The 26,392-nt window shown below is 50.0% G+C and overlaps 1 protein-coding gene across 2 annotated transcripts in view; it reads left to right on the forward strand.

Annotated features, from left to right (window-relative positions):
- RHPN1 (rhophilin Rho GTPase binding protein 1) overlaps positions 1-25,644 on the forward strand; it is a 56,803-nt gene extending 31,159 nt beyond the window's left edge. For both annotated transcript variants that reach the window (XM_090040763.1, XM_090040761.1), the window contains exons 4-15: positions 1,009-1,084; positions 1,526-1,603; positions 3,085-3,209; positions 4,010-4,176; positions 4,839-5,026; positions 7,675-7,831; positions 11,280-11,399; positions 16,469-16,663; positions 17,888-17,964; positions 19,478-19,624; positions 20,736-20,894; positions 22,344-25,644. In XM_090040763.1, the coding sequence (XP_089896889.1) occupies positions 1,009-1,084; positions 1,526-1,603; positions 3,085-3,209; positions 4,010-4,176; positions 4,839-5,026; positions 7,675-7,831; positions 11,280-11,399; positions 16,469-16,663; positions 17,888-17,964; positions 19,478-19,624; positions 20,736-20,894; positions 22,344-22,535 (1,681 nt within the window). In that variant the 3' untranslated portion in view covers positions 22,536-25,644. The remainder of the gene's footprint in view (positions 1-1,008; positions 1,085-1,525; positions 1,604-3,084; positions 3,210-4,009; positions 4,177-4,838; positions 5,027-7,674; positions 7,832-11,279; positions 11,400-16,468; positions 16,664-17,887; positions 17,965-19,477; positions 19,625-20,735; positions 20,895-22,343) is intronic.
- Positions 25,645-26,392: the final 748 nt, after the last annotated feature.

The raw sequence follows: 26,392 nt of genomic DNA on the forward strand, positions 1-26,392 counted from the left end.
TCTTGTGAAGGCTGAACAGGTTCAGGTCCCGCAATCTCTCATTGTAGGGTCTGCCCTGTTGTCCCCGGATCACGCGGGTGGCCCTCCTCTGGACCCTTTCCATGCTGTCCACATCCCTCCTGAAGTGTGGTGCCCAGAACTGGACACAGTACTCCAGCTGCAGCCTGACCAGTGTCGCATAGAGAGGGAGGATCACCTCCTTGGCCCTACTTGGGATGCATCTGTGGATGCACAACAAGGTCCGGTTAGCCCTTCCAACTGTGACCTCACATTGTCAACCCATGTTCATCTTGGAGTCCATAGTGACTCCAAGATCCCTTTCTGCTGCTATGCTCTCAAGAAGGGAGTTTCCCATCTTATAAGTGTGCTTCTGGTTACTACTGCCGCACCCTGCACTTGTCAGTATTGAAATGCATCCTGTTTTTGTTAGCACACCCCTGTAACATATCCAGGTCTTGCTGCAGTCTTTCCCTCCCTACTAGTGTGCTCACCTGACCCCAGATTTAGCTGCACAGTCTTTTCATCGTAAAATATATTGACCTGGGAGCAAATAAGTGGCAGGGCTCGGGAACGTGTCCCATCCCACTCTAAAGTGGAAAGCTCTTTCTGACATGGGTTTGTTCACTTGTCTGGCTTCTCTCTGCTCCCTTGAGACCTGAGCTCATTGAAGTCAGATGGGGGTTTGCCTTCAATTTTGATGGAGCAGAATCAGCACAGTTGTGAAATACAGCCACAAACTCCAGAAGCTTTAATGTGAAATGTTTGCGCTGCCATTGAAGCAAGAGAATCCCATAAAAGAGCAGCCCTCATGGGATCAGTTTCATCTTGTGTCTGACACCAGGCAGAGCAGGCTGCTTTTGAGCAAGCTGTTTGAAACCATCCCACTGCACCTTAGTTGACATGCAGTACCCTGTCTCCCTGGTCCCTTTAGACCTGAAGCAAGGGGGTTCTCTCTCACTTACAAGGTAGTGATTCTCTCCCAATCGCTCACATATCTCTTTCTTTCAGTGAAGCTATCAGCGTCCCTATGATTCCTCTGGGACTGAAGGAGACGAAGGAATTGGACCTGATGGTACCATTGAGGGTAAGCCCACTGGAGTCATTCAGGTTGCTGCATGTGATGTGGACCAGCTGTGGCCTTGAATAAATATGGCTGGAGGGGAATCTAAATATGGGAGGTTCTGAATGTTCTCATTGTTTATTTTGCCTGGCTGTATGGCCTTGCACATAAATCAGTGAGTGATAGGGTTCCGCGAGGCCTGGAGGTGATAAAAACCATGGAAAAAATATTAAACTATCCTAAACGTGTTGGTGTTGGGAGTCCAGCTGCTTTCCCATAGCTCCTGTGCCCGAGTGTGGCTTGTTTAGAAACGTGTCAAGCGTGCAGAGCTGTCTCCTAGCACAGTGTGGTGCGTATCTACAAAAGGCAGACATTCATTCACTCAGTGGGTGGCGAGTCCCCTGTGAAAATCATTCAGTGGGCACACTACTAACCCAGTGTATGCATTTAATTTTTTCTGCCCAGGATTTCATCTGCGAGCACTACGGGGAGGATGGAGCTTTGTTTGACAAGGAAATCAGAGAGTTCATGGAGCTGCGGCAGGTTTGTGCACTTCCCTGCCTTGACTGCCTCAGAAGACACTGCTTTACAAAACGTTAACTTTTCTAGAAGTCCTCTTTCCACTTCTCTTTCACACCTCCCCAATAATGCTTTGTATCTTTGAGGTACTGGATTTCTGAAGCACATGTTAAAACATTGAAGCAGCAGTTTATACTTTATAACATAGTGTAGCTCATAAAATAACAGCTTCACTGCGATGTAATGGAGCCTCTTAATGCCCTGCTAACCTAGGATTGCACAGCAATAAAAGCTGAGTATAAAGCAATCTATCATTATTGTTTAATGAATTATAACTCATCCCCGGGGCAAGAGTAAACGACCGTTGTGTCCTCGGCAAAAAGTAAAAGGAACTTTGGCAAAAAGGAAGCGTAGAATAGGCTTTGTAAGGGAACTCTTACCCTCCCCTTGCAGGTAGATCTAATAAGTCTTAACTTTCTAGTTGCATCTTTTTCCTTTCTGAATAGAGAGAGAAGGAATTCTTGAGGCCCTGTCCTGTAATTGAGGCTGTTTAAGTGTTTTCTCTGCAGCCCCCCCCCGGCATCATTGGAATTGGGCAGATGCAATGGCTCCATCCACGGGATTGGGGCCATAACAGGGAATGATTAAAATGGGATGTGGGGGTAGGGTCCAAACTACTTAACCAAAAAACCACTCTGTCATCATGCATTTTTGGCAAGTTGCAACAGGGCAGTGAGAAGTGCAGTCTTAGAGAAATCTGGAAAGGACTGCTCGTTTGAGCTATCCATTTGTAATGGAACTCCATCCCGTGTCTGTTACCGTTTGGTTTTTGAAACTACTGCTTGAAGCCAATAGGAGGTACTCCCCACACCTAGATTTGACCAGATTTCCTGGTTTTTCCTCAAGCTTTGCAAGGCTAGCATTGTTGGAAGAATTAGGGTGCAATAAAACACCCACTGGCTTTCAGCTTGCTAAGCTTAGCTCTTATGAACTGACCCAGAGCTGTGCTTCTGTCTTGCTGCCTTTCCTCTGATCTCCGATTTCACATGGGCTAAGTGATGTCACCTCTGGGTGTATATGATTATATCCAAAACTCATCTACGCTGCAAGGAAGATAAGCCCAAAAAGTTAAGCCCTCCACATTTAAGGAGTTTTGGAATTGAGGTCACCAGCAAACCACAGTTCATTCAGGTCATACATGCATCGGTAATTTAGTAGTCATATGTTGCATGACCGCATGCTGTTTTTTTTCCACCCATCCCCTGCCTCATTCAGCACCTCCTATCCTGAATTGTGGATGAAATTCATCCCTCTATGCCAAAGCCATCACCCATATACTTTTTCACACTTGTTTTTAAGACTTCCACATAGCTAAAGTGGCACTTAAGAAATGGCTAGGCGTGAGTGTCTGGTAACTGTTGGTGCTCCTGCCTCTTCTTCACCCCTCAGTGTTTAAAGGCCAAGACTTCCTGTCTCCATTTGACTCCCTTCCTACTCTTGCACAGGCCATGCGAACACCCAGCCGGAACGAGGCAGGGCTGGAACTTCTCATGGAGTATTACAACCAGCTCTACTTTCTCGACAATCGGTTCTTCCCTCCCAGTAAAAACCTGGGAGTCTTCTTCCACTGGTTAGTGAGGTTTTTTTTTCTGTTCTGTCCTCTAAACGTGTATGCATGTGCTTTAAATATCACTAGTTTGAGTGGGTCTAGAGCTGAATGGAGATAGAACTCCAGGCTGTAACAACCTGAAGATCTGCTTCTTCCTGCCTGTCCTTGTTGGTAAAAACAGGCTCTATCAGCGAGGAGATCTGAATCCTAGTCCTGGTCCCAGCACTGTGGTTTCATGTGGTCTTGAGCAAGATGTTTTAATCCACTTAACTGAGGGCTGCAGAATGGGGCTGTAATACTTGCCTGCCTTGTTCAGCGCTGCAGGCTAATCCCTGTTTGCAAATGCCTTGTGAGTCTTGGCCGGGAGTCGCACACAATTGGAGCAAAACGTGATCCAAGCACATGCAATGCCTGTTCCTAGGTGAGCCAAACGTGACTACGCCCTGAGCCCAGAGCAACTGAGCTCTGGGCATGATGAACAGCAAAAGACCAGAAACCTGCTGATTCCTGCCAAATCTTGCTTGGCAGCTCCTGGGCTTGGCAGGTAGAGAGGTGCAGGCTGCCCGGTGCAACGTTGCACCATGGCTTTGTTCCTGTCTGAATGATTCATTGTGGAAATCTCCAGTCCCCACTCTGTTTGACTGGCCTTTCTACCATGATGAGCATTCACAGAGGTGGTGGTATTCTTTCTCCACCCACACTCTCCATTGTGTTGAAAACTTTTTCCCCTCTCACCACATTAAGTTGCATCCTGGATGTATCCCAAGCACATCAGCCCACAACTAACTCAGTGGTGTTTCTCCTCACTTCTGCTTGTCCAGGTATGACTCGCTGACAGGAGTCCCATCCCATCAGCGTGCCCTGGCATTCGAGAAGGGCAGCGTGCTTTTCAACATTGGGGCTCTGCACACCCAGATTGGGGCACGCCAGGACCGCACCACGTTACAGGGGGTCGACCGGGCCATCGACGCCTTTCAGAAGGCAGCTGGTATGTCGGCTGCTGGGAGCTGCGCTAGTGTGTTCAGTTTTCAGGGGGAAATTGGGACAATGTCACTCCTTGTTACCCCAAGACACTTGAGAGGTTTGTGTAGCGTGCACCCCAGGCTGCCCACTCCTGACCTGTAGCTCCCCCACTATAGCGGGAGCTGTTTTTAATGTGGAGATAGTCACTCTTCCTCTCCCTCCTCCTTCCTGCTCTGATTTTGGCAGCAAAGGGCAGGAGGGGATGAGTGGCTGGCAGCAACTCGAGCCCTGCTTCCATGCAGCACTGGAGCCCAGGGGCTCATCGCCTCTCTTCCTCTGCTGCTGATTTCAGAGCTTGGTTGCCTGCAAGATCACAGCAAAAGGCAGCAGCTGCACCCTCTTGGCTGTGGGACACATGTCCAGTGCGTCCTCTTTGCTATGCATATATCACCACCAAAGTGGAGTGGATGCATGCCCCTTGGTGCTATCATGGATCCTCTCTTCCGTGGAGTCATGAGATGAGAGACCCCAAAGTGAAGTGATGGACATATTTGTACTTAGGGGATGCTGCTCCCCTAAACCCAGTAGTCTCACTGATACAGACACAGCCACATCCTCCCTTGAATCCTGAATGGTAACAGAGGGGTCCTGAGGAGCTTTTCCCTCCAGCCTCTTCCCTTTGTGCAGGTGCATTCAACTACCTGAAGGAGAACTTCTCCAATGCACCCAGCCTGGACATGAGTGCCCCCTCCCTCAATATGCTGGTGCACCTGATGATCGCCCAGGTGCAGGAGTGCGTCTTTGAGAAAGTCACGCTCATCCACGCCCAGGACGACTTCCTCACTCAGCTGCAGATCGCGCAGGAAGCCGCCAGGGTATGCGGGCCTTGCTGTTCTCCACACTCAGCACAAGCTTTGCGTCTTAGCAGAGCCAGCTGGGGGGTCATGGGAAGAGAGGAAAATCACTGGGGATGGAAGAAGCAAGGTAGTTCTTGGAGGAGGTACAGCTCGGTTGTGATCAGGGGTGTGGCATACCACAGGGGCAGCTTTGGGAAGACGCTGCAGCAAGCTCTCATCTGTGCTATGAGCAAGCGAGGCTGTAACAGGCTGGATCCACTCACTGGGCCAGCAGGTGAAATGCAGTAGCAAGCCAGCCCTGCAGAGGAGCTAACTGGTGCAAGCAGCCCACTCCAGGGCTTGACTTAACTGAATACATTTGCTGTACACTTATAGATAAAATCATAGAAAATGAGGGTTGAAAGGACCTCAGGAGGTCACATCTAGTCCAACCCCCTGCTCAAAGAAGAACCAGCCCCAACTACATCATCCCAGCCAAGGTTTTGTCCAGCCGGGTTTTTAAAACTGCCAAGAGATCCCACAACCTCTCTAGGAAGCTTGTTCCAGTGCTTTACTGCCCTCCTAGTGACAGTCTTTTCCTAATATTCAACCTAACCCTCTCTTGCTGCAGCTGAAGCCCATTGCTCCTTGTTCTGTCATCTGCCCCCACTGAGAACAGTCCAGCCCTCCATCCTCTTTGCAACCCCCCTGCAGGGAGTTGAAGGCTGCTATTAAATCCCCTCCAAGTCTTCTCTTCTCTAGACTAAATAACCCCAGTTCCATAAACCCTAAAAGAATCCCCTGCCAAGTGGGGCTAAGGCAGGGATGGTGCTGCTGTAACAGCACTGTTTAATCATTGTGATAGAATTAGGCATGTACCCAGAACAGTGGGTAAGCTCCTAAACCAGCCCTCTGCACCACTTTGCGTACACTACACTAAATGCCCACCCAGATACATGGGCTACAGCATACACTACACTAAATGCCCACCCAGATACATGGGCTACATGTAGAACCAAAATAGATGTGGAGATCATAAGTTGCCTGCTCCCCAGTGCCCTCTAATAGCCAACGTTTCCTTGCCGTGCTAAGACAGCCTTGAGGCAGGTGCTGAGCCAGGGGGGTGCCTTGGCTTGGAACAGTGCTGCAGCATGTCCTCTGAGCAACTCTGTCTCTTATACCTGTGCTGTGTGGACAGGGCATGTAGGAAATGGGTGGCCAAGCTTTTCCTTGCCTCTGCCATTTCAGGCTGATTCATAGATGCAGGGTTGGAAGGGACCTTGTAGATCTTCTAGTCCAACCCCCTGCCCTGGGTAGGAAAGAAAATGGCTCAAATGACCCCAGCCAGGTAAACGTCAAGCCTCTTCTTAAAGACCCCCAGGGTAGGAGCCAGCACCACTTCCCTTGGAAGTTGGTTCCAGATCCTAGCTGCCGTGATTGTGAAGTAATGCCTTCTAATGTCTAGTCTAAACCTACTCTCTAGCAACTTATGGCCATTATTCCTTGTTACTCTGGGAGGCGGTCAGGGGAACAAAGTCTCCCCCAAACCCTGCTGGTCCCCCCTAGTAATTTTATAGACAGCCACCAGGTCCCCCTCAGCCTTCTCTTGTGGAGGCTGAACAGGTTCAGGTCCTGTCACCTCTCCTCATAGGGCCTGCCCTGCTGTCCCCTGATCATACAAGTGGCCTCCTCTGGCCCCTCTCCATGTTGTCCACATCCCTCCTGAAGTGCGGTGCACAGAACTGGACACAGTACTCCAACTGTGGCCTGACCAGTGCCGCATAGAGGGGGAGGATCACTTCCTTGGCCCTGCTTGTGATGCCTCTGTGCATGCAGGACATAGTACAGTCAGCCTTACTGACCATGTTCTCGCATTGTTGGCCCATGTTCATCTTGGAGTCAATAATGACTCCAAGATTTCTTTCTGCCGCCGTGCTTTTGAGAAGGGAGTTGCCCAACCTGTAGGTATGCTGCTGGTTCCTACTGCCCAAGTGCAGCATCCTGAACTTGTCAGTATTGAATCCCATCCTGTTTTTATTTGCCCACCCCTGTAACCTGTCCAGGTCCTGCTGTAATCTGTCCTTCCCTTCTAGCATGCTCACCTGACCCCAAATTTTGGTGTTGTCTGCAAATTTAAACAGACTGCTGCTCTTCACCCTGTCGTCCAAGTCGCCAACATTAGACCTTCTGTTTTTCCAATTGCCCTGGTCTGAGCACTACATTAAATGCAGCCAGACTGCAATGTAGTTCCCCCGTCTTCTAGACTTGGCATCCAACACTAGCCTTGAAATACGGGCTCTATTCCCAGCTCTGTCACAGTCTCATCATGGTCTTTGTCATGTCACTCAGTAGCTCTCTGTTTCTCCTCACACAAAGAATTGTAATCTTTAGCTAATGATGGCCAACAAATGCTAAGTATCGGTACAGTGACCCTGCGCACACTGAGTTTGGTACCTAGCCCAGTTAGCTGCACTATAGAAAGTAAGAGATGGGGGGTGGGGGCTTGATTACCCAAGCACTCCTTTCCCACTCTGGATTTCTTGTCCCTCCATTTCTTTAGTGCTGTGGCCACCTTAGACACACACGTCTCAACCAGTGAGGCTACTGGCCTGTCCCGCAAGCCTCCCGGAGTGGCTGGTTTTTCTAATAGAACTTGGTTTAGACTGCCTGTGTCTTCACATTCACAGGTTGAAGATGTTTACTCCTTGGTGCATCAGACCATGACGCAGGCCCACGTAAAGGGTTACGTTCCTTTCTCCTGGACCACCATGGTCCACGTCAAGTCAGAGCATTTCAAGGCCTTGTCCCACTACTACACTGCCATTGCACTTTGCGACTGCCCCGGTGAGTACTGCTTACAGCTGGCCCTACACTCACTTGGGTCTTAGGTGCTGTCTGTGGCTCAGATCACAGTAGCAGCTAAACGCTGGACCCCTTGAGGATCCAGCGTGGAGAAGGAGGAAACATAAGGGTTATGCAGAGGAAGTACAAATACTGAGCTGCAAATGGCATGGTCTGTAACCTCACTTATTGACACTAGCTTGGGTGGAGGGGTAAATCTGGCATTTTTCTTGTGTGCTGCCTGTACAAATGTTTTCAAAAAGATCCTTAACACTGGAGGAAAGACAGCAGGCAGTGTTTTGAAGCAGCCACAGATATAGGGGTAATTACCGAGGAGAGGAACTGGCTTGCTGAGAGGTGGTAGTACCTGTGGCAGTCAGTGGACTGTCTGTGCAGCTGCAATAAGAGGGACTCCCGTTGGCATGCTGACCTCAGTAGTGCCAGTGTGTGCATCATGCCCTCTTTGTGAAGCTGCCAGAGTAAGACAAGAGAACTGTTGTCCTCAAAGAGTCCGTGTTAGGATGATGGCACTTACTGGGACTTGAAACACTGGGGTTCAATTCCCTGCCTGCCCACAGAGACTCCCTGTCTGGTTGCCTTTCCTTCTTACCTTAGAGACATGCGTATAAATAAATCGGAGTATTAATAGACTCCTGACCCCAGGTGAGTCACTTGGGTGCATCTACATGGTGCTGTAGTTGCCAATTGAGCTAGCTCCAGAGCCAGGAGCAGTAGCCCCCTTCAATGCAGTGTTCAGCCCATCTGGGGCACTGTGTGGACACAGCAATACTGCTTCCAAGACCTACGCTGGTGTGTCTGCAAGGCACTTTACTAGGCTGTGCAGGCATAAGAGCTCACTCACAGCTAGCCTGGGTATTTCAACACAGTGTTGCAGTGTCCCCCGTAGATCCACCCAGAGTCTCTCCGATTCCATTTCCTACCTGCAAAATGGGAAAGGAACCAGAAGTCGTGTGTCTGGTCTATTCCTCTTCACCTGATAGTCCCCACCGGTCTCTTCCTATATGCCTGTACAGTGCCAAGCATGTCTGAGTTGAGTCGCCTTAAAATAACTGTCAGACTTCTAAAAAACACATGTTTCAAAAATGAAATGGTCAGCATTAATTTTGCAGTGGGACAGGTGCCTGATAGCAGCGAGGCCTGGTTCCTCCCTCAGAGCACTCAAATCCATCTGCTGTCCCAATCACAGAGTCAGCCTTCCAGGGTGATACGAGGGAGGAGGAAGCTGGGCGGTTGCTCTAAGGAGCATCCTTGGATTTCCCCTGAGCAGTTACATGCTGACTCGCTCCATGTGCATGTTGCAAATGAGAGTGATGGGCAAAAGAAAAAGGGGTTCTGAATTAGTGGGTCAGAGCTGGGAGGCAGCTCCAGGAACTGCGGGTAGCATGGCTGTGGGAAGTTCAGTCAGTAGTGAGAGAAGCAGAAGATAAAAGGGTATCAAGCCTAGTTGCCCTTGCTGGGCATCACTCAGCCTCTTTCCTGAACTTCTCCTAAAATGCATGCCCCTTTCATACACACCAGTTGCTTTTGCTAACAGCAAGGCAAGGTCAGTGGTGGAGACCCACATGGCTGCTTCCTGTCCACTCTAGATTTTGGAAAGGCTATGGGTGTCTTGCAGGTGAGTACGAGTATGAATCCGCCCCTCTTCAGAGTAACAGGCCATCAGTGAGCTCTTTATGTCAAGTGCTAATCCCCAGCTAGTGCTTGCAAAAGAAGAGTCAGTATCTGGCATGTCAGCCTGGCTGCCGACTTTGGACCGGGGAGGCATTGCAGGTACTGCTGGTGAGTGGGGGTTTCAGAGTCACTGGCCTTGTTTCCACCCTGCCCTCACTCCAGGCCAACTGAGCCCACAGGATTTTCTCAGACCAGGAGCCCTGTTACTGGCTCATTTATCTCCTCAGATCCCCTGCAGTCTCCTCTGAAGGGGTTTTTGAAGTTTATCAGAACCAAAGTACAGTAACAGCAGCTTTGGCTGAAAAATAAATTTTTGAAAAATAGCAAAAGCTAGATGTGGTGTCTGAAGGGCTTGTAAAAAAGACAGATCTGTATCAAGGATCATTCCAAGTGTCCAGCATTGTCCATAGGGTCTCTTTGTCCTGAGACCTGCCTTCTTTGGGATCATGGGTAGTGCCCTTTTGTCACTATGAGCTAAACCCCAACAGGAGGCAGAGCTTTCTCCAGTGAATTTGATTTTTATTTTTTTTGAATAGTGAATGCTTGAGGAAGCCCCCACATATGGCCTTGTTCTGAATAGCCTTAATCATGCTAAAATCAACAGCAAACTTTTAATCTCACCTCTCCAGGGAGGACTTCCTTTGGCTGTACAAACTTTTATAATCTAATCCAAGGAGGCCCAGTCCCTGGTCCAGAAACTGGATCCAGCCCACAGAACTGTCATCCCCAAGGGTTTGGAAATTTGATGGTGGGGGAGTGGTGGCAATGTTAATTGTTGCTCCCCTGCTGCTAAATTTCTGGAGCCATAGGGAGCCCATCAGGCCCAATGGGCCAATGCCAGGCAAGGACCGGGGTGGGACAGAGGGTTCACAACTGGGGTTGAAAGTTTGGATAGTACATATCTAATGGCTTCCCAGTTTGGGTGCTAAACACCTCGGGGCAAAGGCTTTTTTAGCCCATGTGAGGGCAGTGCCTTGCACTGAGGGATCCAGGTCCAAGGATATGGGTACGTGAGAGCATGCCCATGAGTTCAGCAAAGATTTTTACATCATCTGCTCTGCAGTAGGCACTTGCAGGCACTCTATTTATTCATGATGAATTGCAGGGTAGGTGCATCGTACTTTCACTGCAGAACAAGTTTCCCTGTGGGTCAAGAGCATGCCCATGGGGAGTTACTGCAGAGTATCAGTGCACTATCAGTTCTCACCCTAGCTCACCTCATGCTGGCTTATTTGCATTAACAGGCTCCCCAAGAACCTGCCATAATATTAGCATTGCCAGCCCAGATGAGGGCAGGGTCTGTGTTGTCAAGGCCCCATGGCCACATCTCAGGTAGTCCTTGCTTTGGGGTCCAGTGTCAATCTTAATCATCTTGGCTCTGTGTTACTTAGTTTGATATAAATATTAACAGCTTTTATTTTACACACCTGCTTTAGAAAGATACTGGGAAAACCAGGAGACCTGCAGTGTGCCTGTAGTGATGGGTGCAGTGTAAACTGCCTGCCCCAAAATAGGAGTATGTTATGTTCTTTCCTTCCCCTTCTTTTTAAGTCTTTCCACACCCTTAAAATCCCGAGTCCTGTGCCCCGCCCCTGGGTTTTTAGCATAGTTCCACTGCCATAAATGCACCCACCCTTTAAAGTGGGCAGCTCTTGAATATTCACTGTGGAGGCTTCTTATTATCCCTGTCTGTCTGGCCCTGGCTAAGTGATGCTTTGAGCATCTCCTGAACTCATGTGTGCTTGCTTCTCTCGCACAGTGGCATCTGATGCCGACCTCCCAGAGCATGAGAAGGTCTTCATCCAGTTCCATGTCACCATGCCAGAGGGACCCTGTCTTCGCGTGCTGCTGCAAGACCAGGAGGAGAGAAGGAAGCTTGGTAAGCAGCTTGCCTCACACCAATGAACTTCTGATACACGAATCTCAAAAGCCCCATTGGGCCATCTTAGGCCATACTTACATTTACTGACTTGGGTCAGAGAGCTGCCGGGGTAACTTTAGAACTACGTGCTCTCGGCAACTCTACATAGCTTTTTCTGGCTCTGCTGCTGCAGTGCCAATTTGCTTTCAATCAGAGAGAGATGTAACACTGCCTAAATTGGGAGACATTCAACTTTGCTAACAGAGCTATGTAGCTGTAAGGATATGATCAGGGTAAAGATAGTATCCACAGGGCCATATGGTTGTGTGGGATGAGACCGTATCTGTACAGCTCTGCCCATTCTTTGCTGGTGGCTCTGAAAAGAACAGGTTCTTTGGTGGCTGTGACATGAAGATGCCAGGATTCTCCTTTTCTGTGCTCAAACTTTTGCCCATACGTTCTCCTCCAGTCGGGCATGGGCTGATTATCAGGTAGAGTCCATCAGGGGTTGACTCTTCTTCAGTCCTGTTTATTCAGCTGAAGTTCTGTTCTAACATCCTGGCCTGAAGAGATTGAAACAATACCAAGCTCTGTTTTGAGTTGGTCATCTCTGCTTTACACACATGCACACACCAGGACATGAAAAATGCATACGTTTACTCCCCTTTTCCTTGGAGGGCAGGAAGGAAGCACTGCAGAAGGATACCTCAGACAGAGACTACTTAAAAAGTAAAGTAAATATTAGTGTCCTCCCCCCCACCCACCCCCAACTTGCTAAGCATGATCTCCCTGAGGCTACCAACAACTTCAGTGCCTCGGAGCACTGCAGGTAGTAGTGAAAAGGATGATAACTCTGTCACTTTGCATTCCCAAAAGAAGACATACCGATAGAGGCAGATACTGTAGTTCCTCATAGAGGCTGGAGATGGGGAACATAATAAACCACTCCACTTATAGTTCAGCAACTCCTATGTTTAAAAAAATGCATTTCAGATTTCTGCACTCCTTTCTCCATAACTTCACGCTAAATTTGATCAGTTTGTACTTAATGTCTCTACTTAATGCCTCCTAAGGGGAGAACTAGAGGCATTAAATACATAATTCTCAGCTCTCCCCTTAGAATCGTATTACCAAGATGAACTTTCTTGTTCGTACATTGTCAACAAAAAAACATCCTGCAATGAGGATTCAGTTCCCAGGGTGCTGGCAGTCTGAAACGAGATCTGGCTCTCATGGAGCTGGGTTGGCTTGGCAAGGTGAATGGGAGACAAAAGCAGGAAAACTTCCCTTATCTCTTAAAATGCGCCAGGCAGAAACTGTGATCTAGGAACTTTCCAAAGTTGAGCTCATTCCAAAGGTCCAATCCAGACCTGCTGAACTCACTGGGAGCCTTTTATTTGGACTGTATTGGGATGTGGATTTGCTTCCAGTGTCTGTGAGATGGCACTCTGAGTTTAAATGTGAGGTATCCTCAGGATGGCAGGGCCAGCGTCAAAGGGAGCGAGAAACAAATTCCTCCCATCTTGCCTTTTTGAAGCAAAAAAGCAAAGATATGAACTGTAGACAATGGCTGTTCTGCCTGCCCCTCACAAAGATGAAGGGGCCAGTCCCCAGCTGGGGTAAGGTGGCACAAGTTGTGCTGTACAACACCACTTGATCTCATGCTGATTTACACCAGCTGAGCAGTTGGCACTCTAACACTTGTCTCCCAGTAAGAAAAGATGTTCCCGTTTTAATGCTAATAAAACTGAACATCCCCATGCTCTCTGCTCCCAGCTCAGAGAAGAGAGAGCAAGCTGCAGTGGCAAACATCCATACTACGATTCCCTCTTTGTTTTGCATCTCTCTCAAACCACCATTGTGGCTGAGTTATAACTTCAGTGACCCCAGACTGAGCACGTAACATTCAGCCCCAGCCAACCAAGTGAAGCCAGTGGTCAGGGCACCCTTTATCTTCAGCTAAGCAGTTTTCTGGGAAACTGATGGCTGACTGAACAGGGACTATAGTTCTGAAACCTGACCTAATGTTCTCCAGGGAAGTGGAGGGAGTCTCAGGATCCCAAATTGATGATTAATTAAAAGACAAAATAATTATCAGAGAACTTGCAAGCCTGGACATGTCCTGAACGTTCTTGCTCAGCATCACCCACTGACTCAGTCACTGAGTGTCTCTGCACTGTAGTGGGGAAAAAAAAAGCAAAATGATCATGAAACCAGGTCTCATTGCCTGAGATCCTATGTATGCCAGATAACTGTGGACTTCTCCTGCCTCCCTCATTGTCTGTGTTCATTCAATCTGGTCTGACAGAGCATTAGAAATGTCTAGTTCGATAATTTTTTGTTCCCCCTCCTCCCTTTCATCAGTAAAGAATAAGGCCCAGTGATGTTCACCTCAGTAAGTGACCTTCAGCACAGAGGCTTGTTTGCCTCCATTTCTCAGCAAAGTTTGATCCCATTTTGTGGTACCTGAGTAAATCTAGAATAACTCCTGAGTTAGGGTGCCACCATGCGTCTTGAAACTGAAACTACCAGCTTATAATTGGCCACCAGTCCCTGGCTCTTTCTCCCATTTCTTCCAGTGGTGGGGTACTTATACCAGTGGTCAGTGACTCTGAAAATTTAAGGGGAGAACATTGTTAGCTGGACCAGTCTCATCATGAGTTGGACTAGTGAGCATAAATGCTCCAAATGAAGATGAGACCTCCATTCTCCAGGTTGTAGCTGCTTCCAAAGCAGTATGATGGGAAGTCCAAAGATCACGTGACTTAATTACTGAAAGGGAAAGGAGAGTAAATAATAAGTGGCACAGAGGGTTAAAGCATTCAGTGCCTCTATTGCTTCAGCCTTCCTAAAGGTTAACCACAGCCAAATACTTCATTTAAGCAAGGGGCTAGGAGTGCAGACCAGAATAGGAAGGGTGTTTCCAGGAGACGGGTGTACAAGGTAGCAGAACCCAGGGAATGTCACCTGAGAGCACGTAAGGAACAAGCTGAGGTGGTCTCTGAACCAGCAGAAATTGTCTTTGAGAATTCATAGATGACAGGGGAGGCCTGGAGAAGGGCAGACATGCTATCCAGTATTATAGCCCCAGGGACGGATTGGAATAAACTATTACACAATCATCTTATAAGCACCTGGAAGTTAGGAAGGTGATTTAAAAACCATCCAGTGTGGGTTTTCTCCAGAATAAATCCTGTCAAACCAGTCTGATTCTTGGCAGGCTGAGTGGTTTAGTAGACATGGGATCCAGCAGTTGTTGGTGAGCTTGAATTTTAGTGAGGTTTGGGGAACACCCACTTGATGGTCATCTGAGCAAGTGAGGGAAATAGGCTAAATATCAACTCCCTCACTATGCTTGGAGTGTAGCGATCCAGTTTGTTTAGGATTTGGGAGGACATTTCAGGTGAGATCTTGCAGGGGCTGGTTCTGATCCACACTTATTTTTATGAAATTATTTATTTTATCTTGAATGGTGGCATAGAAAGAACAGGATGGGATTCAGCACTGACAAGTGCAAGGTGCTGCACCTGGGGAGGAACAACCAGCTCCATACCTACAGGTTGGGGAACTCCCTCCTTGTCAGTACAGAGGCAGAAAAGGATCTTGGAGTCATCGTTGACTCCAAGATGATCATGGGCCGGCAGTGTGGGGACGCGGTCAGGAAGGCCAACCATACCTTGTCATGCATCCACAGATGGATCTCAAGCAGGGCCAGGGAGGTGATCCTCCCCCTCTATGTGGCACTGGTCAGGCTGCAGCTGGAGTACTGCATCCAGTTCTGGGCGCCGCACTTCAGGAGGAATGTGGACAGCATGGAGAGGGTCCCGAGGAGGCCACTCGCATGGTCGGGGGCAGCAGGGCAGGCCCTACGGGGAGAGGCGACGGGACCTGAACCTGTCCAGTCTCCGGAAGAGAAGGCTGAGGGGGATCTTGTGGCCTGTTATAAACTAGTCATGGGGGATCAGCAGGCACTGGGGAAGTCCCTGTTCCCCTGAGCACTGCCAGGAGTGACCAGGAATAACGGTTACAGGCTGATAGAGGGTAGATTTATGCTAGACATCAGGAGGCGCGACTTCAGGGCGGCTAGGATCTGGAACCTACTTCCAAGAGAAGTGGTGCTGGCCCCTACCCTGGGGTGTTTAAGAGGAGGTTAGATGAACACCTTGCTGGGGTTGTTTGACCCCAATATTGTTTCCTGCCATGGCAGGGGGTCGAACTAGATGATCTACTCGGGTCCCTTCCGACCCTAGAAACTATGAAACTTAATTTCTGGAAGACACTAGGCTGGCAGGGGTTGCAGGTGCTTTGGAAGACAGGGTTTGAGTCCTAAATGATCTGGGTAAATGGTTGAACTTTAACAAGATGAAATTTCATGCAAAGCCACCAGCAAATTTTCATGAAACTTTTCATGCAAAGCGCCGGACTTAAGCTATACAGGCATTTGCCTGCAATAAGGAAGTGCAGGTGAATACAGTAACTACCTGGGCCCCAAAACTGCAGAATGAACTGGCATGGGTGGACTAGTGAATGAGTCAACAGTGTGATGCTCAGGGGGTTGTTAGAGGATGGTGATAAGTTAACTGTACCCACAATGGACAGAGCAAGAAGCCTCTAGCTTAATTTTCAGACAAGCTTTACGATGAATATTAGGAAGAACTGTTTAACTGTCAGGACAGTGAAGTACTTGAGCAGCCTCCCTAGGAAGGTGGTGGAGTCTCCACTGTCTGTGAGTTAAGAAGAGGGTAAACAGATCTGCTAGGAATGATCTAGGTACAGTCCTCCTACCTCAGAACAGGTAGGGGCCCAGGTTACCTTTGGGAGGCTCTTGGTTGTCTGACTCCTGTGATCCAAGCCAGATCTTGAGACCGGCTCTGTGTCGTGTCTGTTGAGTACATCCTGGGAGCCCTGCGGGTGCTGCCATGAACTGGGACCGTCCCACCCCCAGTTTATATCGAGAGATGCAGGAATTCAAGCCATTGATTCCCTGGCTGTGAAGTTATTGCGGTGGCCTGGCAAGGACACACTGGTAGCTCAGGGCAAGTGTCATGTGGCATGGAGGGGTGCATAAAGGTCTCCGTGCTTCTTAGGCAAGGCTCATCTGAAGAAGGCCATCATGAGGCACGAGGAAGCCATGCGGATCCATGGACTGTGCAAGATCCTGAGGAAGATGGATATCCTCCAAGAGGTGCTCTCCTTTGCTCACAAGCGCTCGCTGAGCAAGTACTCGGACATTGACCACGAGGAGGACTTCTTCGAAACCGGAGATGCCCCTGACATTCACCGTAAGTGCTGTAGTAGGGCACACCACTGACATGCTCTCATCAGTAATTTCCCATCCCGTCCTCGGCAAAACATATGGGTCCGTGGCTTTGCTGGGAGTGCTTGTACTTCTGACTGTGAGGAAGAGGGAGCTGGTTACTCTGCCACATGGACCAAGGGGGTGGACATGGTTTAAGAACCAAGCTAGAGAGACCACCTGTCCCTCCTGTCTGGAAGGAGCCAGCTATTTGCATGTTTTTGGGTAGAAACATGTCACCATAGGCAGCAGCATCAGTCAGACCAGGGTGTGCCTGGCACAGCTGATCCGCTTCCTTGGGTGAAACACATTGCCCTTTTCTGCAGGACAGTGGGAGCCATGTGTAGTCTGGAGAGCAGAAGACTGAGGGGGGATTTAATAGCAGCCTTCAAGTCCCTCCAGGGGGGTTGCAAAGAGGATGGAGCTGGACTGGTCTCAGTGGTGGCAGATGACAGAACAAGGAGCAATGAGCTCAAGTTGCAGCAAGGGAAGTTGAGGCTGGATATTAGGAAAAACTGTCTCACGAGGGTGGTGAAGCACTAGAACAGGCCCCCCAGAGAGGTGGTGCAATCTCCATTCTTGGGGGTTTTGAAGACCTGGCTAGACAAAGCCCTTGCTGGGATGATGTAGCTGGGGCTGATACTGCTTTGAGCAGGGCGTTGAACTAGATGTGACCTCCTGAGGTCCCTTCCAGCCTCATTTTATGATTCTGTGTTCTGGTGCTTGGGGGGGCAATCCTGCCCACCCCAGGAATTCCCACACAAGATTGGGCCCCTCCAGCCATGGGAGCACCTTCCTAGCTGTACCCCCCACTCTCACACAGAGATGCACCCATCAGATTTCTTGGGTATGTTTCGGTAAACGGAAAAGTGTTGACTGTCCTCTTGACTGTCCTCTTTCACACGGGGTTTCCCTGCTTAGCAACATGTGCCCTGGAGATCCCGAGGCAGTGAAAGGCGATGTTCATTTCCACCCTGTGACATCTGCCCTGCAAAGCACTCAATGCCCTTTTAAAATATGAAGACACATCCCTTCTCGCTGTTTATTTGCTTCAGCCAGGGGCCTGAGCCTGCCCTGCCAGCCTGCTGTCTCAGGTGGTTTGAGCTTTGCTGGTGCCTGGTCCCGAATCTATCAGGTGGCTTGATGCATGAGCAGTGCCTGCCAGTTCATCCGTGCAGCCATGACATGTCTCTTGTGGTTTTGATTTTAGCCAAAACGCATCAGAGACCAGAAATCAAATCTCCCAACTTCTCCCAGGTGAAGGTGACTGACATCTTCCATCGACTGGTACGTACAAGGGTGAGAGACAGCCTCATGCACGGACTCCTATCACGCTTAGCAGCAAACCTGCCGCAAGCCCATGTTCAGCCTCTGAACACTGTGGTGTGGATGCCATCCAGAGCAGCCTGAGAGTGAATCCATGCAGTGGTGCTGATGCATATAGGCTGGCTGTGAACGTAGGGAAAGCGCTAAGAGATGACTCTCCTCCGATGCTGTCTCTTCTGTTTTTTGGGTCGAGGTTTTCCTTAAACCAGCAGTGATCAGACCTCGAGAGTTTTCCCCTAATATAAAACCTCAGCATTAAGACACCCTTTTCTAAACCTGTGCCTAAAGGCTCTGATTCACATGCAGTCAGATCAAGGCTGAGTTGCACATTTTCTTGGAACCACACTGAAGGCATGCCAGGTAGGGACACCCCCTTTTTTCCTGCTGGGACAATGAATAAGGAGACCTGCATCTCCCTGTCTTTTTGGGTGCAAACATTTCATCACCGGAACAAAAATATGCTGCTTCTCCCAAATGGGGAAGGGATCTTGGCTGGTTAAAGGGGAAAAGAGGGCCCAAACTGAGGCGAGAGTGACCTCCGATCCATGCCATGCGACTGAGGCAGCATGGAGCTCAACCAGCGCCAGATGGTAAAGCTTCAAGCTGGCTCTCACAAGGAAGAGTGTATAAAGGTTTCCCTTCATTCGTTGTTGGGGTTGGTGGCAGTTGCATTGCTGAAGAGGCAGGTGGCAACTCAGGGAAACACTGCTTCAAGGCAACCTCTCCATCCCTGCTGCCATTCCCAACTTTTAGCGGAGTAGTGCATCACAGCTACAGACAGTCTGAACAGAGCACAGTGCCTGAGGTCTTTAAAGTAGCAGCCTGTTACAGGCACCTGCAGTCTGCGCAGCCATGGCATGGGACTGGGGCACGTGCCTTGAAGCAAGTGCCATGCCCTCTTCCAGCTCAGGCTGGTCCTACTGTGTGCTGGCTTGGAGCACAGTCACAGATTTTGCCCTCAGTAGCTGCGTCGCTCGGTGCCAGTTGACCAGCAGCCCCTCCCCGCTCCCACGGTGGGATTCTCTTCTGAAGGGAAGGGTGGAGAGCCAGTTCCCCGCACAGCAGATTTGCAGGGCTGAGGCTGCTTGTTGTCTTTGGCAGACAGTCCTCATTCAACAGCAAGCCTTCTCCAAACAGACAACAGCTCCCAGTCTTTAACAGCTGCCCTTGACGGCTCATCCAGGCCTCCTTTCTGCAGGAAACAGGCTGACTGGTGTGGGGCTGTACCAAGGCAGGGGCTGCAGCACGTGAGGCGAAAATAAATTGACTTTGAGCTAGGCACTGTTAATCCCCCCAAGCACTTCCCTGTCAGGAGCTCCTCAGCACAGTGAATCCATCTTTTCTGACACCTAGTCAGCGTTCAGTCTCAAAGAGCAAAAGCCATCAGGATATCTGCAACCAAGGGCAGCCGTGCTGGACTCAAGAGGGCACTCTTGCCTCCAGTATGTTATTTTGTGTGTCTGTTTCCACCCAGGGGCCTCTGACAGTTTTCTCAGCCAAAAACAAGTGGCACCCGGCACGGAAAGTTCACCTGGTCCGAGGAGTGAGCGGCTTTGGATTCACGCTTCGAGGGGATTCCCCTGTCCTCATTGCCGGAGTGATACCTGGGGGCTGCGCAGCTGTGAGTAGTTACTGCCTCCTTGGGAAAGATCTAGAGAAGATCGGTAACTGTCCCTGCCTGTCCATGCCCTGTCCCCATTATAAGGCCCTGTTTTCGACTGCCTGTGACTGTCAGACTGACTCTTTTGGGGGCTGAAATGGTGTACGTGGGGTGGGGGGAGGGTTGGGAGCAAGACCAAGAGAAAATACATTATTTTGAACATGTTAAACTTTGGGAATGTCTGGGACAAAGGCTTCTTGACGAGGAGCATTCAGCAGAGGAGGGCAGCCTCGTATCGGAGCTGGGTCTTGTGTCACTCCCATGAAAAGCAGCCCTGGTTGCAGGTCTTGGAGCCAGTGCCAGCCACTTCTCACCCCATAGCCTGGGCCAAGGCCAGAGTCATAGAAAATGAGTGTGAAAGGGACCTCAGGAGGTCACATCTAGTCCAACCTCCTGCTCAAAGCAGAACCAGCCCCAATTACATCATGTCAGACAAGGCTTTGTCTTGACAGGTCTTAAAAACCTCCAAAGATGGAGATGCCACCACCTCTCTGGGTAACCTGTTCCAGTGCTTTACTATTCTCCTCGTGAGAGAGTGGGTTTTTTTTTTTCCCTCCCTCATATCTAACCTCAACTTCCCTTGCTGCAGCTGGAGCCCATTGCTCCTGTCCTGTCATGTGCCCCTCACTGAGAACAGTCCAACTCCAAGATAAGGAGTCTTTCCACTGACTTTGCTGAGCCCTGGATCAGCCCTTGTGACCCTGAGGCCCTTAAACATGTGCTGAGCTGTAACCATGTGAATCACCCCATGAAACTGTAGGGTTGGAAAGGACCTCGAGGGTCCAGCTGATCCAGCCCCTTTGGAGTCAGTGCTACTGCACCCCTGTTCAACTGCTGTTTTGGCTCAGGTCCATCCCAGAACACTGAGTTTCAATCAGTGCCAGTGTTGTGTCTCTGCCAGGTGAGTAAACTAGGCTGTGGGTCCTCCTAACCTGGACACAGCCCTGGCACCCTGCTGTGCGTAGCTCTGGGGAAGTGGAGTCCTGGTTTCTGGCATTTCATTCGGCCATAGCAGTGCTGGGAGACCACTGGGCCCTGTTCATCCGCGCATGCCTTTGCTTGACCCCTGCAGGAAGCTGGGCTGAAAGAAGGAGACTTTATCATCTCTGTGAATGGCAAGGACTGCAGATGGTCGAAGCACGCAGAGGTGGTGCAGCTGCTGAAGAGCGTTGGTGAAGATGGGGTGGAGCTTGGCTTGATCACCCTGCAGAGCTCTGAGGTGCAGAACATGGTAATTCACCTTCTTCCTGGGCTCCGAGCTCTGCTGGCAGCTTCTCAGGCACGTGGGTCTAGGGAAAGAAGAGAGCCAGCTGAGAGCAGCTTGAGTGGGAGGCTGCGTTTTCTCTAGGGTGGTGGCTTTGCCCACCAGCAGTCCAGGAGCTGTGAAGCAGGAAGCTGATTCCAGCAGGGACCTTGTTGGTGTAGTGGGAAGGAGCTGGGACTTTCCTCGTGGTTTCTCACTGGGCCAGAATCAGCAGATTGAGGGCATGAGGGGTGTGGTTCCTTGTGACATTCAGCTGTCTAACTGGGCTGCAAAGCGGGGGCAGTCTTGCTTTCTCCCAGCTGGGTGCCTAGGCCAGGAGACCATAGGGTCAGAATGGGGTGTCCTGAGAGATGAACCTGCATCAAAGGCAAAGGAGAGATCTTCAGGTCTGAGCAGCATGGACGATTCTGGTAGGGGGAAAGCCACATCCTGAGGAACATCAGCAGTACCATATTGGGTCAGATCAGTGGTCCATCTAGCCCCATAGCCTGTCTCCGACAGTGGTGGAAGTGGATGCTATACAGGGAGAGTGTCAAATGGGGTATCTCTTTAGTGACCTATCCCCTATTCAGTAGTGGCACCCACAAATTATTGGGTTAGAGAGGCCAGAGAAAGCATCTTCAACTGTTCTGTTGCACAGGCATTAATAGATCCATCATCCATGAATTTGCCCAGTCCCTTTTTGAACCTCAGTCTGCTCTTTGCCTCCCCCACCTCCTGTGGCAATGAACTCCACAAGTTAACGGCACATGGCATATGAAAAAGTCCTTTCTCCTGTTAGTTTAAACCTGTCACCTACTGATTTCAGTGGGGATCCCCTAGACCTAGTGTTCTGGGACTTGGTGACGAAGTCAAAAGCTCCGTGCTCGCTTGGTCTGCAACCTTCTTGATTTTATAGACCTCTATCCAATCCCCCCCCTCAGCCTTCTTTCCACACTGAAGAGTCCGGGCCTTTTTAGTCTCTCCTAGTCTGGCCCCTCTGACTGTTTTAATTGCCCTTCTCTGGACCTCTCCTAAATCTACAGAAAAGCAGTAGAGCAGTTAAAGAGCTTGCTCCCAAGTGAACAGCATGAGCATGAAGCTGAAAGCCAGGAGCCCCTGAGTTTCCATCCCCGCTCAGGCTCGGAGCTCCTGTGGGACCTTAATTAGCCCCTTTTAAACCCTCTGGGCCTGATCCTGTCCTTGTTTGCTTGGAAACCAGTGGGAATGGGCCAGGTTATAAACACTCTCTGATCAGAATCTGGCTCTGGTGTTCCCACTCCGACCTGTAAGCAGGGACTGTGCTTCTCCCAAGTCCTGGCCTCCCAGGGGGACCTGGCATAGCACTCCTTAAAACTGAGCTCTGCACGTGCTCCTTTTGGGGTCTGGACTGTGTGTTCCTGCTGTCAGTGTTCTCTCTCTCTCTCTGCCTAATAGATGGACAGGAAATCAGCTGCCATGTCCTCGGGCGGTGGCCTGCTGAAGAACAACAAGGAGAACAGTCGCAAGAGCCTCATGAACAACAAGAGCGCCAGCACGCTCCTGGCCTGGAAGAAAAGCAAGCGCAGCAAGAACAGCACTTACAGCCTCCCCTTTGCTGCGGTTGGGCACAATGAGGCCACATACTGAGACCCAGCCCAGCTGTGGATGATGGGCCTCCCGGCACATCGGGGCTGGCCCTTACCTGGGAAGCCAGAGAAGGCAGTGATGCCCTATCGCCCAGAGATGGTCTGGTATCGGTACAGTGAGCTGCTTTCCTTGTGCAGGCTGGTGTAAACTGCCCAGCTTGACCCCCAAGGCCTGGGGATAGCAGCATGAGGCTGGGTTCTCACAGACCAGGGTGGATGGTGCACAACATGTGCCGCTGGTGAACAGCAGGCACCTCCGCCTGTGCACTAACGTGCAACGGGATGGTTCTGACTCTTCTGCCTCCTACTTTCGTATGAGTCTGAACTGCAGAGCTGATCTGCGGCCTTCTGCCCTTCGGTAAACTCAAGAACTGTCAACACCAGCCATACAACAAGCTGTAGAGCTCTGCTGGCTCTTCAGTCTTTATCCTACAGCGTGTGCCAGTGTTGGGATCTCTTATAAAGTAGACATTAGCAGAGCCAAGGGGCTCGGCAGCTGGTTTACGTAGTGCAGAGACAAGAGTTCCTGAACTTCGTGAGAGAAGGAGGGAAGAATGAGATGGGTAGAGCTGCTGGGAACCGATCGTGGAGTATGTCCAGGGTTTCCCAGTCCAGTGTGACCATCCGCCGGCAGCCTGGAGGGAGGGACAGCAAGTGTAGGAAGCCAGCCTGGCCAGTCTAGAGCGCGCACCAAATTTCCCAATCAGCTCAGAGCAGCTGGGGATAAGAGTAGGGATGTTTCTTACCACAAAAAGGCTCTTTGGGCTACTGAGTGAAGCACTCGAGTCAGCTGAGGCTGCCATTGAGGTATTGGACAGGTTCACGTGAACCCCATTGTCCAGGACCTGCTGTATCTGTGAGGATCCTGCCCAGCTCAGCCTGCGAGGCAGGGCACTACATAGACAGCAGGTGCAAATCTTGAATGTGTGTGTGAGGGCTGACTGTTCAGACAACTTCCCGGGGGGCAGTACATGGGTGGGTGTTTGGTAGAAACTCCATGTGACTATTTGATGGCCATAGGACAACGCCGCTCTAGTTTGGCCCCAACCCATTTGTGGATATGAAACACATGGTGATGGTAAAGCACCCCAAGTTGTTAATACTGTAGAACTTAGCAAGTGGATTGACCAAATCAGGAACCACTTTGTGCTCTTATGTGTCACCACCAGTTCCATTCAGTGATAGTTAGATGAGCCGTGTTGATACCTTTACGCTGCAGGGTTCCCCAGTGTGTGTAAATGAGCCCAAACTGGCTTTGAACTTTCTCTCAGTGCCAGATAGCAGTCACACAAGTGGGGAGTTAACACGGGCCACCCAAACTCACGTGGGTACGTGCACAGACGTTTCATCCTGCTCAGAGGTTCCAGCTTCTGCGGCTGCAGTACCCATGCTGGCTAGTTTAAAGCAAGCTCAGACGGCTGCTTCACAACGCCCGTTGTAGACGGGCCTCTTGTCACTGGAAGAGGTTTGGGAGCTGTGGCAGGGGGCAGGTGTAGGATGTTGTAGCCATGTAGACACCGGTGCAAACTCCTGATCCAGCCCAGCCCTGAGCACATGATTAAAGGCTTCACTGAATATAGGCCCAGATGCATTATTTTAATGCAATGGTTCGCAACCTTTTTAGAGCCGGGGTGCCCTCCAACACTGTTTTGAATTGGGCAACAGCCCCGAGTATGACCCACCGTTGTGCTACCTTGGCTTACTTAGTGGTTCTCAACCAGGTGCTGCCGCACCTGGTGTTATCAGGTAAACCTAAAGCAGTTGAGTATGGTGGCATCCTTGATGGTTTTCATGACCTGTGCAAAACTCCCTGTGCAGTGCTGGTAGCAAAGAAGGAAATTGGTCTCATCTCCCCTAGGTTTCCTTGCACATCACCTCTTTGGCCGAACAGCACAAATGACTGCAGCTGAAGCACAGACTCTTCCATAGCCCTGTGGGTGCCTCCTGGCCTGCCCCTTCCACAAACGGGTGCGGTACAGTTCCCCCTGCCCGGTGTGTCTGTTTTGTGGGGTCAGTCCGGGAGGGCCACAGGAAAAGCATGGTCTCTAGCCACAGTTGCTTCCTAATCTGTCTCCCCAGGGGCAGTTCACCTGGCCACTGGGGCATTTCTGGAAGGGTCTTGCACCACCCCAGGGTGGTGTTTCATGCCCAGGGCTTTGCACTAATAAAGGGGCTCCATTTGCACTGCAACAACTTGGATCTTTACTCAAGTGCAGTGTGTTGTGGGCTACGGCTTGCAGCCACGAGGTGCATTGCGTGCTTGCTGTTGGAAAATTTTCCAAACACGCGGAGCTTCCTGGTGTCCCCTCCAAATGAACCCTACAACAGCTCCCATCCCAGCCTTCAGGTACCCTGGCTGAAAACCACATTAATGGATGTACAAGGCATGCATCTTCTGCCCAGGAAATGCAGTCCAGGGACATACATTGCTCTTTCAGCTCAAAAGGGAAAGACGTAGCCACCCAGTCATGACCGTACTTTCCACAAACGGATGTGGATTGCTTTCATCATGCAGATAAATTAACAGCAAAAAGGCTTGCCGCTTGATGTGCCCAAGATTAAAAACCCAAGGAGAGAACACCTTCAAATGATTAACTTACTAAATGTAGCCCCGAATGTCAGATCTAACGCAGGTTGCTAATGCCCTTCCTTTGTGTGCTCTCGGCTTTCTTAATGACAATGACCTGATTGATACGTGTATCTTAGCAATTGTAGTGGAAATGCCGGCAGAATCAAGCAGACGCACTCCAGATGTGTACATTTTTTATTATTATTTTCCATTCCCTGTCCGTGTAGTGCATTATTTCTTCTTTGAAGGTTACGGAGATGTCTCATCCGGTTGAGTGCTCAACTGCTCTCGGTAGGTATAAAATACCCTTTGGAGATGTAATTGTATTTTTGTACTTTAAGTCATGGAAATGCTATAGCGACAGATTAATGGAATAAACCAACCGCGCAGGCTCCTCAGGCTGGGAGATAACCTTCCCCGTTAGCCGCCTTTCCTTTGGTTCTGTGGAGCACAACACTCCTGTGTGAAGCCATTGATCTTCTTTTTATCTAAGAATAAATAAATAAATAAAACAGTGGTTTTTACCCCTGGAAAAGTGCAAGGTGCATGGGTAGAGCTCCTCTATCTTGAGTTTCCAGACTTCTGAGAGTTCCTGTCTGTCTGAATCTGTCCTCCATGGTCTTCAGTCACAGCTGTATCTTTTGAGGATCTCCATACTCATGCTTATGCTCCTGGCATGAGCCAGCCCTGGTTAGGAAGCTTTGCCTTTGTGAAGGTCAACACTTTAATTGTGGTCAACTCTTAATTGCCTGTTAAGAGGCTTCTGGCACAGTCTCATGAAGTAACGGGTACTGCTGGTGGCCAACAACTTCTGGACGTGGTTAGGAGTCCCGCACCTACCTGACCAGCCCAGCCTGCCTGCCTGCCTCAGGGTCTTATGTGAGTGCAACTCGACACGTGTCAAGACTGGTGTTGTGTTTGTGGTTCTGCATCCGTCTCAATCCCGGATCAGCCTCATCTGCCCTCTTAGGAACCGCAGACGAGACAATCGTGGAAGATGATCATCCTCGACCGCCTGTGATGAGTGTTTTGCAAGCTGTTCAGCTGTGGTGGTCTCCTGCCAAGTGTCAGCGGGACCCAGGACTGCTTAGCGGAAATCGGGCGTATTCAGTCCAGCACAGCTGCCCCACACTTCTCTGCCTCCCGGTGTTCAAGTGATACAAGAGGACATTGCTGGTTTCAGTAGAAACCACCACTTTGAGATCGCCATTCATATCCCTTAGCAGAAAATTTGAGGAGGCCCTGCAGGTCTTGTCCGTGCTGCCAAAGTGGAGACCTCTGAGCCGTAA

Source organism: Crocodylus siamensis, chromosome 3, assembly GCF_052110815.1.
Source record: "Crocodylus siamensis isolate JL-2025a chromosome 3, ASM5211081v1, whole genome shotgun sequence".
Lineage (NCBI taxonomy): Eukaryota > Metazoa > Chordata > Crocodylia > Crocodylidae > Crocodylus > Crocodylus siamensis.